Below are 19,320 nucleotides of genomic sequence, written 5' to 3'. Positions count from 1 at the left end.
TCCTTGTTAAGTGCTGTATATGAGAAATGTGGGGGTGCTTTGTCATTAAAGCCCTTCACCGTGTCAGGACTCTAATTCATCTTTTTATTTTGCATGTTGTAATAAAAACATCCATTTTGCTAATGAAATGTGGAATAAACGGATACAGAGATTTATTCATCAGCAGCACAAAATAATTATTCTTCAAAGTATCATACATTGTTAATGAGCTTGTGGTAATGGTTCTTACCCAATATCAGTCACCATCTGTGATTGCTATTTCTGATGGGGGAGGGGAGTAGGAATGGCAATGGGATGAATTTACAATATACATTAGGAGCCAACTAGACCTACTGTAGATGATTAATTTGCCTTTGATTATAACTACATACTGAGTGAGAGAAAATTAGTTTCTTTGATTTGTTGGCACAACATGGGTTTGGGAAATGGCCATGGGAAGCTGAAAACAAAATTAAATTACATTTATTGAAATGTAAAACATGCAAAAGTTGATGGAATTTAGATGAAGAGGATGAAAAGAGCATAAAATGGCACTTCAGTTGGTGGTGACATGTAATTCAGCAAAAATTCCATTTTGAATCAGTTAAAGCAATGCTTGCTAATGTGCTAGGCTTTTGTTTTGCCTGCAAGATAGTAGTAGTGGTCAGGGATAGTACTCAGTATTTTTATTTTTGCTTCCTGTGTTAAAAACTGATATATAGCGATTTCATGTGCTGTTTCACTGTTATCAGGGTAGTTGCATTACTGTGGTGACTGAAGAGATTTTTCTTTATATATATGTAAAGATTAAAAAAAAAGTGGTTTGTATACATAAGGCAAAGCTTATTAGGTGGTTTAAGGGACACAGTAGAAAATATACGTTCGTATACCACAATACCATGCAGAGATGCCCCAAGTTAGGAGGGAAAGTGCTTAATCAGCATTATCCGTCTTGCAGCCCATGGGTTTCTACTGCCCTTACACTCAGCTTCATGTGCTTTCCTTCATGGGTCCAGGCACAACTGCTCCTGACCATTGCCTGCTCATGCTGCTGTTGCCACTACTTTCCCCTGGGCTCTGTCTCCCTCCTGCAGCTTCTGCTTTTTGCCAGCCTCCAGAAGTTGGAAGCTAAACAGAAGCTGGACAACTCTATGCTAAATCATATACCAGAAACTGGAAATTTCGGGGCTGCACTGACTGAGCTGTCCAAGCTAGGTCTGCATGGACTAGTCCTGGGACCAGAAAGAGTGCCTTAGTATAGTGTTGCGCCTGTGCAAATGAATCATGATTCTCACCAGAACTAATAGCCCCAAGTACAGAAAAGTGCTAATAAATTGACACTGCTTTTGGTTCCAAAGCTAGCTTCCTCCAACCTCAGGTATGTCTGCCTTGCATTTCTTTCTGCTGCATAAATGTACCCTTCGGTTAATTCATCTATACTTCACTCTTTCTATTTACATATGGCCTTCTGTGAGTATCTCAAGTCCTACCCCTGCCTCTGATGCCAGGGAGAGTTTCACAGCTTTGGCATTCCACTTCTTCATCAGGCTGTTGGGTATAGACCTACTTCAGCTGATGAACTGCAGTACAAGTTGTACGTACACTCAGTATCTGCTTAGGATCTCACCTGAACACATGGGGATGTATGAGAGAGTAAGTTCTGAAGGATCCAAGAAGGGGACTTCAATTCTTTTGTGCAGCAAAGAACTCTAAACTACAAGGCATTTTCATGACTGTGAGGATAAAGCAGAGACAGCAGACAATAATGAAACAGAGAGAGAGAGAGAATCATCTATTGTACAGATCTTCCAGTTCTTCACTAAGCAATAGGGTATTTCAGCCACTAAGTACAAGTTGTGTATGCTCACCGTGCACTCAGGATCTGGTCTGAAAACATTACGGTAACATATATTGAGAGGAATGTGTGTGGGTACATGAGAGTAGCTATAAAAAATAAGAAAAGAAACATTTAAAAACACAATCGCAGTTGTATTCCTGACACAAAATAAAATTCAGACTCTTAGATTTAAAAAGGAAATAAAGTCCTAGTGCACTATATTGGAAGGTTTTCAGTGCCTGTCTCTATTTTGAATCTCATAAGTATCTTTTCCTCATAAAGAGATGCTCATTTATACCTTTTCATTCCATTTGCTGTTGCTTATTTTCAGCTGTCACAGCTTCCTCTGCAGGAGGTGTAGTGCTGTTTAAGATGTGAAATCATACTAAAAAATGCTGTTGCCAACTTGCAATGTATTACATTTTATGTGCCGAATACTGATTTGGTTTTGTTTCTCCTATTGCAGACTAAAGGCCCTTCAACTATAACACCATCAGGCACCCAGAAGAAGGTAAAGAGGACTCTGCCCAACCCACCTCCAGAAGATGCAACAACAGGGACCCAGTCAGCATACAGTACTGTGGGTTCAGTTTCCCGTAGAAGGATTTGTAGGACCACCACAATGGCCAGAGCCAAAATTCTCCAAGATATAGACAGGGAGTTGGATCTGGTAGAACGGGAATCAGCCAAGCTTAGAAAGAAGCAAGCAGAGCTAGATGAGGAAGAAAAAGAAATAGATGCCAAACTGCGGTACCTGGAAATGGGTATAAATAGGAGAAAAGAAGCCTTGTTAAAGGAAAGAGAAAAGAGAGAGCGTGCCTATCTCCAAGGAGTAGCAGAAGAACGTGACTACATGTCAGACAGCGAAGTTAATAATACCAGATCTACCAGAATAGAAACTCAGCATGGCTTGGAAAGACCACGAACAGCACCACAGACAGAATTTAATCAATTTATGCCACCTCAGACCCAGCCAGAAACTCAGTTTGCTCCTGCTACAAGCCCTTACACACAGTATCAGTACTCTTCTCCTGCCCTGCCTACTCAAGCACCAACACAGTATACACAACAGTCACATTACCAGCAGCAGCAGCCTTTATATCATCAGCAGGTTTCACCCTATCAGACCCAGCCAGCTTTCCAGGCAGGAGCTACTCTGTCTTTTACTCCACAAGCCCAGCCTCCACCAACCCAACAGCCATCCTACCAGCTGCCTTCACAAATGATGGTGATACCACAAAAGCCAAGGCAAGCTGCTTTATATTTGGAACCTAAGATAACCACAAACTATGATGTGATTCGCAATCAGCCTCTCATGATAGCTCCTGTTTCAACTGACAATACTTATGCAGTTTCCCAGCTTGGCAGCAAATACAATACTTTGGACCTAAGGATAGGGCTGGATGAGAGAAGTAGTATGGCTAGCAGCCCTATATCGAGTATATCTGCAGAGTCATTCTATGCAGACATAGATCATCACCACACTCCACGAAATTATGTGTTGATTGATGATATTGGGGAACTCACAAAGGGCACAGGAACGCTCAGCTCTGCTTTTAGCCTCCACGAGAAAGATCTTACAAAAACAGATCGACTCCTTCGAACCACTGAAGCCAGGAGGGCGCAGGAAGTGACAGACTTCCTTGCACCATTGCAGACTTCTTCAAGACTGCACACTTACGTTAAAGCTGATGAAGACCCCATGGAAGACCCTTATGAGCTGAAGCTTTTAAAGCACCAGATCAAGCAGGAGTTCCGCAGAGGTGCAGAAAGTCTTGATCACCTTGCTGGCCTTTCCCAGTATTACCATGCGGATACCGGTTACAGGCATTTCCCCAAATCGGAGAAATATAGCATAAGCAGGCTTACCCTTGAGAAACAGGCTGCCAAGCAGCTCCCAGCAGCCCTCCTCTACCAGAAACAATCGAAGCATAAGAAGGCTTTGATAGACCCCAAATTATCAAAGTTTTCACCTATCCAAGAGAGCAGAGATCTTGAGCCTGATTATTCAAGCTATATGACTTCCAGTACTTCATCACTTGGGGGAATAACCTCCAGAGCAAGGCTTCTTCAGGACGATATCGCCTTTGGCCTCCGAAAAAATATCACAGACCAACAGAAATTTTTGGGGCCATCGCTGACATCATCCATTGGAGCAAGCCTTGGGTCTGCCCTAGGTCCAACAATGAGATCCACATTACAAGATGAAGCAGATAAGTCGTATAGTAGTGGCAGTAGATCAAGGCCATCATCCAGACCCTCCTCAGTCTATGGACTTGATTTATCCTTAAAAAGAGATTCCTCAAGCTCCTCTTTAAGATTGAAAGCCCAAGAGGCTGAGCCACTAGATGTTTCCTTTAGTCATGCAGCACCTTCTGGAAGAACAAAACCAACTAGTCTGCCCATTAGCCAAAGCAGGGGAAGAATCCCAATAGTAGCCCAGAACTCAGAGGAAGAGAGCCCATTAAGTCCTGTTGGTCAGCCAATGGGAATGGCTAGAGCTGCCGCTGGCCCCTTGCCACCAATATCTGCAGATACCAGAGACCAATTTGGATCAAGCCATTCACTACCTGAGGTCCAGCAACATATGAGGGAAGAGTCACGGACTCGAGGCTATGATCGGGATATAGCATTCATCATGGATGATTTCCAGCATGCCATGTCAGACAGCGAAGGTAAATTAGGCCTCAGACTGCCATGTAACTGTCACAACACAAATCCTCATTTCTATGCATGTTTCTAATTTTATCATTCTGCAAAAACTTATTACTCTTCTTGTTGCTTTGTACCTCTTTTGTGTATCTACCTTTTTTGCTTTTGTTTTGTTTCAGTTTGGGTTTCAAATGACTCTAAAAGCTGATTCTGATGGTACTCCATTATAATAGTATGCTCAAATTATTGGTGGTTGATTTCTTTTCTTTTGGTTTGCTTGTGCACTTTTTATTTGTTGTTATTTGTATATAATATGTGCCCTTTGCACTCTCTTTGAGTCCATATATGGAACTTTTTCCTGTGACTTTTGGTCAGTAAAATGTTCTCACTAGTTTCTCCTGGGCTTTTTTTAAAATAACCAGTACAGCACCTAAATCCTTAAAGGTAGTTGAATTGGATGAGAAGCATTTGATGCAATCTAGGATTCAAATATTAATAACTCAAATTCCTAAGGCACCACATCAAGCTGAAATTACAGCTCGTAAGTCACAGTATGTACATGGAGTAGATACTGTGCATTAGATCTGTAAATAATTTAATGTGATAGCAAATAGACATTCTAAGTGTGGTTTGTTAAAATCCGTCTTGTCGTGTGGATTCCTCTGCAATCACAATTCTGATTATGTAAAAAGATTTATTGTTTAGTTGGCATGAGATAACCTCATTCTTCAATAAACTTGCATAAAAATATTTCAGTTGTATTGACGGATTATCCAGCTTAACTGGTTTTACATGGACCCCATATACTACCTCTGCCAGATAAACTCAAAGGCTTATCTCACTTACATTCATGAAGAAGAACATTTCTGATGTATTATAAATGGTGAATTTAAAAAAGTGTGTCTTTTAAATAAATGCACCAGGATGTCAAGCTGGTGTTGAACACTACATAACTGAAAATTATGTATCTACTTTGTTTCACTCCATTCATTTTTAAACATATTTTAAACCTGTAAAAATGATAGAAGTCACTTTCAAACAGAATGAAACTCTCGTGTTTAAGTTGTATGTAGTCCCTTAACTTTTTCTTGTGTGTATTTACTGCACAATAAAAAAAAGAAACTTTGCATATGCTACATTATTTGTAAATGGCAATAATTACCTCAAAAGAAATACTTCCATAATTGTAAAGTAGACTGCTTTATTCTTTTCTGTTCATTTGTATAACCTAGCATCCCTATTGCTTCTGCTACTAGCTTATATGCTTTGCATTCCAAAGAGGATATTCTTAGTTTAGCCATGAAGTGTGTTTGCTTTTGATCTCACAGTATTGCAAATTGATATATGGCAGGTTATAGCTTTGTAAGTTTTTTTTAACATACTTGTTTCATTCTTACAAATGAAATGTCTGGTCTTGAAGGTGACATTGAATAAGAGATTCAGGGTTGCTAATTTTTGTGATTTTATCACAAGTCTTTGGAAAACTAGCGCTTTTCCTAAAGGCATAGCTTTTAAAATCCTATAATTAAACCAGAATCTATTAGATAACTAAAAGAACCCCCAAATCATAACTATTCTTATTTTTCAATTCCATTTTTTTTTTAAAGCCAAACTCATTATTTTGGGGAACCTGACTCATGACTTATCAACACTTAAAGTTGTCAGGACTGGAAGACTTAGACAATTGAGCCTGATTCTGCACAATGCTAGGTACTTCAGTACCATGCTGAGAATCCTCACCCCTTTGCAGAAGCACACAGCAAGGGCACGTGTCACCTCTCATTGATGTCAATAGATTGGCCTAAAGGAAACTGGGCCTCAAACCCATTCAGAAAGTTGATTTCATCTCTACTGTTCACTAGTATGCATATAAAAAGACCATGGATGAATTTGCATTGGCTTATAATACTATTACATATTTATACTAAAATAAATGTACGTGTTGTTTTGTTCTGGTTGTGACATAGCTAGTAGATCAATTTTGAACCCTGGTCTACACTACATTATTCCTTCACCATGAGACCTGACCTCCTTAGCACTACTGCCATAATTACAGGAGGAGCACATCTATAGTGCAGACTGAGCCAAATTCATACTACATCAATTCAATACTACATCATTAAATTGAGCAGACTTTGCTGGAAACCAGCACCAATTTTCCCCAGAATCTCACCTCAATCTGTCCTTTTTATAGATAACCTCCTTTTTGTCCCACACTTCGTAAAACTTGGGGAGATTGAATAGTGAATCTGTGTCCAATAAGAGATTTAAACTTCATGGGATGTATTGGGTTCTTAGGAGAACCATGTAACTAGAATCAGCATAGGAAGCCTTTCCCATAAATAGTAATAACCATAAACATTACTTAAAACTGCATTAAGTAATAGGCTCTAATTTTTAGTATAGTTAAAACTTCCCTTCTGTCTCTCATTTAACAATGATGAAAAAATTCCTGCAATAATTTTATGGGTAAGTATTCTGTTACCTTCAGACAGACAATCTCTACGTGCATGTGTTGCTAAGAGGATTATCTAAGAACACATCCCTCTTAGCAATACATGCACATAGAAATTGTCTGTATGAAGGTAACAGAGTGCATGCCCTTAAAAAGTAGTTCTTACTAGAAAGTTCCATTATTTGTTAATAAAATTGCAAATATTTTACAAGGTAAGGTCAGCTTATGACCATGTCCTGATAAGGGCTTCCTGAACTGAAACTGAACCAAAACATGAATTACTTCTTGTTCAACCCTTGACCTGATGTTCATTCTGTGTCCTGATCAGCATTAAACCTTTGATTTACTGTAATTTCTCTGTATTGACCTAAAGCTGCCAGGCATTTTTTTCTTACAGATTTTTAAATGTGACTGACACATTTTGAATCCTGGTCTTAATGTAGATCAGGGTTCAAAATTAAATTAGGTGACTGTGGCGTTGATGCCTACACAGTCAAATTGGCTGGAGGGCCGCACCCAGAGAGTGGTGGTGAATGGGTCTTTTTTGACCTGGAGGGATGTGGGCAGTGGGGTCCCCCAGGGCTCTGTCCTCAGGCCCGCACTGTTCAACATCTTCATCAGCGAGTTGGACGAGGGGGTGAAAAGCACGTTGTTCAGATTTGTGGATGACACTAAGATGTGGGAAGAAGTGGGCACACTGGAGGAGAGGGACAGGCTACAACTAGATCTGGACAGGTTATGGAGGTGGGCCAATGAGAACAGGATGGGTTTCAATACGGACAAGTGCAAGGCGCTGCACCTGGGGAGGAAGAACCAGAAGCATACCTACAGGCTGGGGAACTCACTACTAGTCCACACAAAGGCAGAAAAGGATCTTGGAATCATCACTGATGCCAAAGTGAACATGGGCCGCCAGTGTGGGCACGTGGTCAAAAAGGCTAACCACACCTTGTCATGCATCCACAGATACATCACGAGCAGGTCCAAGAAGGTGATCCTCCCCCTCTATGTGACACTGTCAGGCTGCAGCTAGAGTACTGCATCCAGTTCTGGGCACCGCACTTCTAGAGGGATGTGCCCAGCATTGAGGGGGTCCAGAGGAGGGCCACTTGCATGATCGGGGGGCAGCAAGGCAGGCCCTATGAGCAGAGGCTACAGGACCTGAACCTGTTCAGCCTCCACAAGAGAAGGCTGAGGAGGGATCTAGTGGCCACCTACAAACTGGCCAAGGGGAACCAGCAGGCTATGAGAGAGTTCCTGTTCCCCGCAAGCACTACGGGGGGTAAAAAGGAATAATGGTCACAAGCTGGCAGAGGGTAGATTCAGGATAGATATCAGGAGGCGCTACTTCACAGTCAGGGTGGCTAGGATCTGGAACCAACTTCCAAGGGAAGTGGTGCTTGCCCCTACCCTGGGGGTCTTCAAAAGGAGGCTAGATAATCACCTAGCCAGGTTCATTTGACCCCAACACTCTTTCCTGGCCATGGCAGGGGGTCGGACTTGATGATTTACTTAGGTCCCTTCTGACCCTACCAGCTATGAAACTATGAGACACTATCAGGATCCCAGTCCTGCAGATAGACATTTTAGAAAATACATCTCCTAACCCTTCCCTTCTCAATTTTTTTTCCCTTTTATATGGGATGTCATTAGTGTTAATCCAGCAATAGAGATGAAAAATGTGATGTGATGATAGAGGAACAGGAAAGTTTAAGTTGAATGCTGCACACCTGTTTATTGTATGTGACCTTGCCTCTCTTTACTAATTCTCTCTCTTGGGGATGAGAAACTCCTTGTGGTTCTGCAGGTTGTGATTCATTTCATTCTGTTTGCATGTTGATATGGGTTCTTATATGTAGGCCTTAAATCATGATGTCTCTGTAGATCATTATATTTCAGCTGATTTTTTTTTTTTTAAGCCAATCATACCTCATCAATTTTTAAGCCACTATATATTGATTCTCAGTCTCCAAGTGTATATATTTATAAACTGCATGACACCTGAAAGAATTAAAGCAGTCACTGAGAGTTTTCAGTTCTCACGATCACATTGATTTTGCTGAGCGTATCTGCAACTTTTAAAACCATTGTTTTGCAATGAACTGTGCAAGGAGGACTGCTTTACCAGCATGGCACCTTACTGAGTTCAGTGAAACTCTAAGCAGTTGGTAGACTATCGGGGGCAGGGCTATAGCAATGATATGATAGAGCCTCTTAGCCAGCCAGTGGTTTAACTTAGCTCTTCTCAGCATCCCAAGTAAAACAAGCTGTAGTGAATCAATCAAAACAAAACCAGGGAGATATATAGATAGATAGATGTTTTTAAAACAATATATTAGCTTTTAGAAAAACAGCCTGATTTATAAGCTTTCTCACAGGATTCCATATACACTGTAGCTTTCTAAATGGAGAAGGCCAGCAAAAAAATTACTTGAACTGAGAAAGAAGCTCCACTTTAGGGTTTCCCTGATTGTAGCACAAATTATAGTATTCAGCACTAATATCTGGGACCAAAGTATGCCGTAAGTTTTTTAGCAGAAGATTTGATCAAGGGTTTTGGCTTGAAATGAGTTATAACGATGCTTGATAAATATAACAATTCAGTCAACTGACACAAATCTGTAAACAATGAAGGATTTACATAATCGTAATGACTTTTTAGGATCAGTTAATTATTATCTGGACAAACGTCAACATTTAATAATGTTTCATTTTACTTTATCCATGCTGTTCTACTAGGTAAATTATGTTCTCAAACAGTTTAACACTAGGGATTTGAGTACATGCATTAGATAGATCTCTTAATATATGAGCTCAAATACAGATAGATCCCAAAGGCCTTGATGACAGCACTTGTTCAAAATAAGGTGGTGTTTTATCTCATATACAGTGTGCTTTTAAAAACTGACTAATATATAACTAGCAATCCCCTTTCTAGATTAAGCCAAATAGGTTTGGAAATAAATAGCTAAAATACCATATTTACCTGAATTCAAGATGCCTTCTCATTTAAGATACCTCCCTACAATGCCAGTACTCTTTCCTGCCATGGCAAAGGGTCGGACTTGATGATCTGCTCAGGTCCCTTCTGACCCTACCAACTATGAAACTACGAAATGATAATTAGATTCTATATACGGAATATTTTTAAATTTGTTATAGTTTTCCAGTATAAAATCTAATTTTCCAGAGGTTGCCCTAAATGTATAATCCTCTACCTCACCATTAGAGTGGGAAAAGGAGTGGCAGGGACTGAGGGGAACAAATTTAAGACTGATTGACCTCTGCCCTCCCTAACCACTATTTCCCCCTGCAGCCTGCCTCACCCCCATGGTGCTTTCATCCCCTGCCACCTGACCCCCACCCCGGGTCTGCTCCCTTGCCACCTGCACCCCCCACAATCTCTGCTCCTGCTTGCTTCCAACACCCTCTGTTCCCTTTCCACCTCCCCTGCCCCCTTTCTCCTCATCTTCCCCCTCCCCCCTCTGGTTACCGTCAGGCACAGATGTAGCTCCATGCCCCCCTGGGCACAGAGCACATACAAGTGCAACCCCTGCCCAGGCATGCAGCAGCATCTGGGGCCAGAGTTGTGCTGTCAATGCCTGGCCGGGCAGTGGATGGAGTTTCCATGTGATCCACTCCCCATAGGGGGAATGGAGCCAGAGCTGGAGAACGGCTGGTAATAAGGGGGAGGAGGGGGCAGAAGCTGCATGGGCATATAATTAGGGGGGCAGAGGATGCAGAGGGCAGGCAGCTACTGTGACCTGCAGTAAGGCTGGAGTCAGAGTTGCAGCAGCTGCCTGCTCCCACCCTTCCACCTTCTAATGGAATCCAAGATGAGGGGGCTTCTTCCCATGCTTAATAGGGAAAAAAAACCTCATCTTGGATTCAAGTGTTACAGTATACAGTATTATTGTTTTTCAAACATCTATTTAACCAGTCATATCACAAAAAAGAAACAAAACCATCACACTTTTCCATTTTTTTTAAATCTACCATCATATCATTGAAATGCGTTGAGTTTTGTTACTCTAGCAAAAACTGACTTTGTTTAAACTTTTTAATTTCTTAGTTATTTTGCTAAGTCAATAATGTCTTTTTTCCCTTGCTAAATGTATAATGATTTTCACAACACGAAATTCAAATTGTCAATGATTTCCTAATTACCTCCAGCTTATTTTGCTGTACATTGACAGGCGTCTACACAGTAGAAAATTTGTTTGGCATATTATGTCAATATTATTTTAACCACGGGATCCAATTCAGATTTCTCAAAGGTGTAAATCAGAGAAGAGCTAGCCAAATGCTCTGTGGCCTGGTCACCAAGAGATATAAAACAGCTTAAATCAACTAAGTTCAGCGAAACATTGCTGTTTTAAAACAACAGACAATCTGGCCTCATAGACTGCATCCAGATGAGCATGGATGTGCAGTATGTAGTGCCGCAGACATGTCTGTGACACCATGCACCACACATGCTGGGATTCCCTGTGCTGCTACCTTGCAGCAGTGGGGGGGTTGACCCTGGGAGATCCCAGGGTCAAAAATCCCACACCGAATAAAAGCAGGGCAACACACATGGTGGCAGTGCATGCTGCCCAAAACTGGAGCCTGGCTGGTTGGAGCCACACTCCGGCTGCCAGCCAGGCTTCCTGCCATAGCTGCAGCCCCGGGAAGCTCCCAGGACCCCAGGTAAGGCTGCTGAGGCCAGCACAGTTGCTGGCCCCATCCTTCCCTACCCCACCCAGGGTCATCTGCCATGTGCTAGAGCAGGTGTGGCACAGGCATTCCCCAGGGTCAAAGAGCAGTGGCACAAAGTGTGCCACTACTACTTGTCCCTGGGGAAACAAACCTCTGCACTTGTCTGGACGAACCCAAAGATGCTATACTTGTCTACACTGGTCTAAGTGGAAAAAGAATCAGGTACGCAGAAGATTAATGTCCAGATCTGTTGTCTGTCCCAAGCCTAAACATTTCCTTGGGCTATTATGTTTAAGGCACAGTAGTGACTGCCAACAGCACCCAAAGGAATAATGTGGCTTCCTATAGTTTCCCATTAGGACAAACACATACCTATTCACAGCTAGAAACACCTTCCACACAAGTTCAGAGCAAGGCTGGGGCTCACATCTTTAGAGGTCTCAGACCATCCTTTTTGTACAAAGAAGACTCCTTCCTGGCTTTTTTATTTGCTGCAAACTAACAGATCCACATACAGGAGGACTTAATCATTCCAGCGGAACGGAAAATGAGAAAACCTACTTTATTTCTCCTCCAAATGTTAAAAAGTTAGCTTCCTCTTCCCTCATCTTTTCTCCCTTCCTGTGTTTTATGATGAACAATAATTTAATCAAGAGAAGCAGTTTGCCAAGCCTCTACAAATGCTGTCAAACACATTTTTGACTATGCAGGCTTCCCTTGATACATGTTTTTTTTTTAAGTAGTCAGTTTGTAACTGTGCAGAACTTCCAAGAAACCTTTAAAAATGTGAAAGCTGCAGTGTATTTCTAAGCACTAGTAAGGGGAAATGGTTATAGCTTTCAGTACTTGTGGGGTTTTTAATTTTTTTTCTTTTTATTAAATATCCATATCAGTTTATGACACAAATATGATCTTACCATTTTCATCTGCGTTGTCAGTTTTTATGCTTGAATATGTTTGTCTCCAGTCTTGCCTGTAAGTCTGCTTGAACTGCATGGCCAAATAATAACCAGTATGCATGTTTGCCGTGTGCTGTACAATGTTTCCCTTCTATCTGCTATGGATCAGAACATTTGACATGTCCTTGGTTTTCAAAGCCTATCATCTCCGTCGTGAAGAAACAGATTGGTTTGACAAGCCCAGGGAGTCTCGTTTGGAGAATGGACATGGCCTTGACAGAAAACTGCCTGAGAAATTATCCCATTCAAGACCACCAAGTCAACATCAAGACCAAGTAAGATATGTATATGGCCTTTTGAGTTTGCAGTAGATAGCCTGTTAATCCTGTTAAAATGTGTGAGCTGAGAGGTTTATCAGGATCCACCTACATTTTTAACTGTTCTTTGGGTTCAGAACCAGCCATCAACAGTAGTTCATAGTGGCATCGAAACCATATTATTTATATGTCCTACTCTTTGGAATTAACTACCCAGGTTTCTTATTAGACTTTAAATATATTTGAATGGAATTACCCAGGTGATGTGGGCACTGGATATACTCATGCAAAATGACTCAGCCTAGTGCAATTTAACTTAGCTGTATACCAAATCTAGTTAACATTCTCCACTTTAGTACTCTTGATCTTATGTTATTGGGGCTGGGTATAGTTCACAGTTGTCTGTATGTAACAACACTGAATCACTAAACAAAACAAAGGAATTGTACCATTCTGATAAGCAAAAATATATTCCAATCATTATACTGTGGTAGAAAAAAAAGCATGTTATTCTGTATTTAATACTTGAATGTTTTGCTATCTATTTCCCTTTTATATACAAAACATATTCCATTAATGCAGCTGAGATTTATACGTGGTATCAGTGGATACTTCACTAGTTAATTTGGTTGTCACACTGATTGATCCAGATTTTGTCTTAGACTCAGTGAAGTGCACTGGCTGCAGGTGAAGGCAGAATTTGGCCCACTATATCTAAGGTGTACCAGATTAGTCAATATGATATTTTTAATTCCCTAGCTATAAAGGGCCATAAACCGCTATCATGATGCCTTGCAAATTTAGAGTTTTCAGTGTAGTTTGACCACAGAGTATGGTCTTTGCGACCAAAGTCCTATAGCTGTTCAAGGACTTTAGAAAAATAAAGGCACATATGTATGTTTCTCTTTCTTGCTTATACTGAGAGTGTATCCACCTGATTCTGTGCTGTTAGAGCCTTTCTTGTTTGAAAAGAGGGTATTTTTATGAGCTATCAACATCACTCAATGGAATTAACCCTGCTGGTCAAGTGTTCTGTAGGATAAATATTTTTAAAGGTTCCAGTTGTATTAGTACTGTGGACCAATATGTAGACATTCCCCTGCTCATCTGATCTTTCTAATCTGTTGAGAATCACAAATTATATGGGAACGTACATAATTGTATCCGGCCACTGACACTTCTAAACACTAGAGTTTCAGCCCACTTGTGGAATTACATCTGTGCAGAATACAAGGTAATATTATATTGGATTCTCCTGCCTAGGTATGGTCTAGAAAATGTGGTTGAATGTTTACATTTCTATAGCTTTTACTTTTGTAACTAGTTCCATGAGATAGTAATGACCATGGCCACATCTTTGGTTTTTCATCTTAGTTAAAACAGATAGCACTAGTGCTGCTTAACAGTTCCCTGTCAACATTTCTTGGAGGGTTTTTTTTTTCTGGAAAGCTCCCACTTTCCCTTATCATAGGATCATTTGGTTGGAAGAGACTTCAAGGGACCTCTGGTCCAACCCACTGAACATATGCAGAAATGCTGCTCCTAAATCATCCTTGACCAATGCTTAGCCAATCTCTTCTTGAAAACCAGCAGTAAAGGACATTTTACAACACTATTCAATCTATTCTAGTGCCTTGCTATTATAACAGTAAGGACATTTTTCCTGGTATTAAATTTAAATCTACTTTTCTGAAATTTGAAGTTATTGCTTTGTGTCCTACAGCAGGGGATAAAAGTTGTTCTTCTTTTTTATGGGATTATAGTGGGGATCCCTGATGCCTACTGGAAAGCTGATTTTTGGCCAAAAATCCATTTTCACATGTTCATTTTTTTAATGAGAAGTTAATGTTTATACCCATAAATTATGTTACTTTTTATTTTTATCAGTTTTCTGGGAAAAATAGTCAAGACAAGCATTTTTTCCTCTCTTTGGCTAGGGGCAGAAATTACACACAAAGTGGTATGTGTTTGGAAATTGGTTCAAATCTGTGACACAACAGAAGTTTAGTGCACATAAACTGCTTTCAAAATGGCCTAAACCAGATTAAGGTAAACCTGGATGGATGTAGTATCAGACTTCGCTGATTTAGGTTAAATCAGTTTATTGAACTTCTGCCCCAGATCCTCTCCATATTCAAGTTAACTCACAGTCTACTAGCATCCCAGACTGCATTGCACCTTCCCTGCAACACCCCACCCCTCCCGTGTGGGCAGGCTAACCTTGCTCAAGCTGTCTGCACCAATCAAGCAGGGAGGCATGCTTTTGCACCCCCCAGCTTCTGGCCTGGGCCACTGCAGGCATGTGGCTGCATTTCTGGAATCAAAATGGATTGTCTGTTCACTTTCTTATCAGTTCAATTTACACAGCTTATTTTAACCTGTGAATACTGGATCGATTCAGCCTTAGACTTTTTGACTGTCTGTACTTAGCCTTACATCTCCATGTGCTTTTTATCTGTACCTTCAAATAAATTAAATTCAGGCCATGATTTTCTAATAGAGCTAGTGATTTCAGGTGCCTGTAATTTGAGGTGTCTAATATAAGACACTTTAAGGAATGTAATATTCAGAAAGAAAACCTCAGAAAATCAGTTATCTTTAAGAGGCAGAGAAGGCTAAAGTATTTTAATACTTTTTTTAACTCCAGTTTTCACAGATTAGGTGAGCTAGCTGTTTGCAGCAAGGATAGGGAAAGAGAAAACAGCTGGGGGTAATGGTTGAACAAATCAGAAATTACTTAGAGAACCTCTATGTTTTCATGTCAGCAGGGCTAGATGGGATGCACCCTAAAGGTATTGAAGAAAGTAGAAGACATAATTTCTGAGCCATTGGCTTTTTGAGGAATCATGGAGGATATGTGAGGAACTAGATGTTAAGAAAAGGGCCCACCTTTAAGAAAGAGAAAAGGCTGACAGCTCTGGGACTGTTTAGCCTAGAACAGAGAAGACTTACGGGGGATCTGGTGGCAGCTTACAAATATATCAGGGGAGAGCATAAGGGACTAGGTGAACAAGTATTCAGCAAAGTGCCCCAGGGGAAAACCAGGAGCAACAGTCATAAACTCCTAGAAGAAGGTTTCAGACTGGATATAAGGAACTTCTTCATGGTTCGTGTGACCAGACTCTGAAATAGACTCCCAGTGAGGGTGGTGTAGACACCTACCCTGGAGATCTTCAAACGGAGACTGGACGCACAACCTGCTGCAGTTATTTGACCCCAGCGGTCTTTCCCACCCACCCAGATGATCTCACGAGGTCCCTTCCAGCCCTAAACTTCTGTGAAAGGGAAGGAAGATGTTCTGGAAAATTACAAAGCAGTCAGCATGACCTTGATTCCTGGAAAGATCATGGAGCAGGAACTCAAGAAATCTATTGTGAACAGAGAAGAACAAAGTTATCAGGAACAGCCAGCGTGGATTCAACAAGATCAAGTCATGCTTGACCAACCTGATTTCTTTTTATGATAAGGTGATAGGCTCTGTGGATGGAAAGAGAGCAGTGGATGTGATATACCTCAACTAGCAAGGCTTTTGACATTGTCTTCCATGATATTCTCATTAATAAGCTCAAGTACCTTAAGGTAGATACATAACTGGTTTGATCAGCTTGCTCAGTGAGTAATTATCAATTGCTCAATTTCTAATTGGGAGAAGGTATCAAAGGGGTTCGACGGGGGCCTGTCCTGTTCCAGTATTGTTTAACATCTTCATTAATGATTTGAACATTGGGATTGTGTGCAGACTTAACAAATTTGCAAGTGACCCTAAGTTGGGTAGATCTGGATAAAATGAAGAAATGGTCTGTAATCGATCAGAAGAAATTCAGTAAGGCAAAGCGCAAATTCCTGCACTTGGGATGGAATAACCGCATGCATAAATACAGACTGGGGAATGATTGGCTCAGCTGCAGCACCGCAGATAAAGAACTGGGGGTTGCAGTGGCCCATAAGATGAATATGAGTGAACAGCATACTCTTGTTGTGGGGCAAAAAAAAAGCCAACAGCATACTGGTTTGTATCAACAGGAGTATCTCTCACACATCAAGGCATGTGATTCTTTCATTCAGTTTGGTACTGGTGAGACCTCACCTCAAGTACTGTGTCCAGTTTGGAGCCCCACACTTCAGTAAAGAAGTGGACAGATTGGAGTGTGACAAAGGAGTCCAGTGAAAAAACACCAGCAATGATTAGAGGCCTGGTAAACATGACTTATGAGGAAAAATGGAAGTAGGTTTATTTAGTCTGGAGAACAATGGTGGGGGATTTGGTAAGGATGTTCAGATACCTGAAGAGTAATTATAAAGAAGATGGAGATACGCACCGATATTCTGTGACTGTAAGGGAGTAAAGACTAGGGCCATTGACTAGGAGCAATGGCCTCAAACTGCAGCAAAGAAATTTTAGGTTGGATATTAGTAAGAACGTTCTTATTACAAGGCGGTTAAGTATTGTAATAGACTTCCTAGAGAAGTTGTGGATTCTCCATCTGTGGAAATTTCCAAGAGAAGATCAGATAGACACTTGGTTGAGATGATTTAGTCAGGGATGGTACTATCTCGAGCAGGGGAATGGACTAGATGAACTCATGAGGTCCCTTCCAGCCCTTCTTCCCTGTGTCCATGTCAGGCACCTAGAAAGAGTGGTGTTTAAACTCACAAGTTACTTTAAGAAATCTCAACCTTCAGTTTCTCATTTAATGTCCAAACTACTACATTGAACAATAGAAGGAAATAAATTAATAGTGACCACTTCTGCCTCTTGCTGGGGAGAAAAAAAGAAGTGAATTACATTATTTCATTCAGTCTGACTACTATATTGGCAAGCCCAGATCTGCCCAGAAGGCATAAAAACATTGCAGCTCTCCCACATGTCATTCTTCATCCTGATCATCAGATGAGGATTATCACCTGTGACTGTTTGTCTCAAGCTCCTTCCTGTGATTCCTCAGCAGGACAGTTTTCCAGTTAAAATACAACCCAGATTAAATCCAACAGGGAGTCCTGATTCCTCCCAATGATCTCAAAGAAGCTGTAGAAATGCTTTCACTTGCAGTGGTAGTCTGCTTACATCAGTGAGTTTAGAAACTTATTATTCTTCCAGTAAAAAATTCTCGTCCCCTTTTTTTTCTGCATTAAAAATGCCAGTATTTTCCAGTCCCACCTGCTGCACTGAAATACCACAGCATCCAGTTTTACGTGTATGAATGACCCCTGCTGCATGGAATTAGAATTGCTTGGCTGTGCATTACAGGCCCCATACAATGAAGCTAACATATATTATTCCTCTCTAGCATGCATGACATGGCCCATGGCTTTTAGACTAGTTTTATGAAGCAGCCCTGAATTGCTATGGACTTGTTACAACATAGCATAATAGATGAAATATAATATGATTAAATATGTTAGTTTCCATAGCAACACTCGTGATGTTACTTAACATTCTTAAATCTAATCAAATTGCAGTTTAGTTCCAGATCGTAACAGCTACCGTCTGTCTCCCAATAGAATAAATGTAAACTGCTTTCCTGAATAGATAAAATGTACAGTTTGAATCCACTCAATATTTAATCTGCTCCAGCCCCATTGACCCCCCACTCATCCCACTTTTCACAGCAGTATGCAGAGGCATGGCAGATGGACTGGATACTTCAGCCAGTGACCAGGCCTAAAATCTCTATTTGCTGTTGTCTTTATGCATTATTTGTTTGGCTCTAATAAGTATGCTAGGTACTTTAAGGCATGGAAGAAGACAGGCTTCCTGGGCCAGGTTCAGACTGGAAACTGGAGACTTGTACAGACTTTTACCAGCTATAGGTGAACAGAAGTTCAGCACACATAGACTGGATTAAAAATGGTGGAACCTGGCATAAGATTTGCCCCTCCCCCTCCCCAAAGTGTGAATGTGTGTTCTGTTTGCTCCTGATCTAAACTACACCACTAACCAAAAAATGTATAACTTAGATCAATTCCGCCTCGGGCTTTTTGAATGTCTGTAGGTAGCCCAGGAGGCAACTTATTTGTCAGTAATAATGGCAGTTCAAGCCTGATCCTAAGCCTGTTGATCAAAGGAAGGACTACCATTGACTTGCAGCTCTTTGGCTACAAAGCCTTTACTACATAGATCAGGTGTGTCAAACATACCTCCCACCTGGCCCTCAGCTGCCCCTGGGTATTAGTTGACACAGATGCCACATGCAGAACACACTGGATCAGCCCCATAGGCAGGGCCTGGGATGTGCCCCACATGTGGCAGGTCTGGGATCTATGCTACAGGTGGTGCTATCCCTGCCAGACTGTGTCAGACATGTCATCTGTTCCAGGCACTCTGGATCCATGCTGAACAGATTGACTTTTATTAGTAGATGTTTTGGATGGGGAATCCAGGAAAAAGATGACAAAGTTGAGATGGAAATACAAAGCGCCTGAGCGAGGGACTAACAATCGAGGGATGGGGGAGAGGAGGGGAACGCGACTAGGTTACAT

General features: G+C 41.1%; 1 protein-coding gene across 1 annotated transcript in view; it reads left to right on the top strand.

The window, feature by feature from the left end:
* PCLO (piccolo presynaptic cytomatrix protein) overlaps positions 1–19,320 on the top strand; it is a 540,799-nt gene that overhangs the window by 303,348 nt on the left and 218,131 nt on the right. Inside the window, exons 7-8 of the mRNA XM_019543973.1 lie at positions 2,283–4,491; positions 12,722–12,858. Coding sequence (XP_019399518.1) covers positions 2,283–4,491; positions 12,722–12,858 — 2,346 coding nt within the window. The remainder of the gene's footprint in view (positions 1–2,282; positions 4,492–12,721; positions 12,859–19,320) is intronic.

The sequence above is a fragment of the Crocodylus porosus genome, unplaced genomic scaffold (genome assembly GCF_001723895.1).
Source record: "Crocodylus porosus isolate Cpor-Errol unplaced genomic scaffold, CroPor_comp1, whole genome shotgun sequence".
In the NCBI taxonomy this organism is placed as follows: domain Eukaryota; kingdom Metazoa; phylum Chordata; order Crocodylia; family Crocodylidae; genus Crocodylus; species Crocodylus porosus.
The sequence above is the reverse complement of the archived record's forward strand: the minus strand, read 5'-3'. Positions and strand labels throughout refer to the sequence as shown.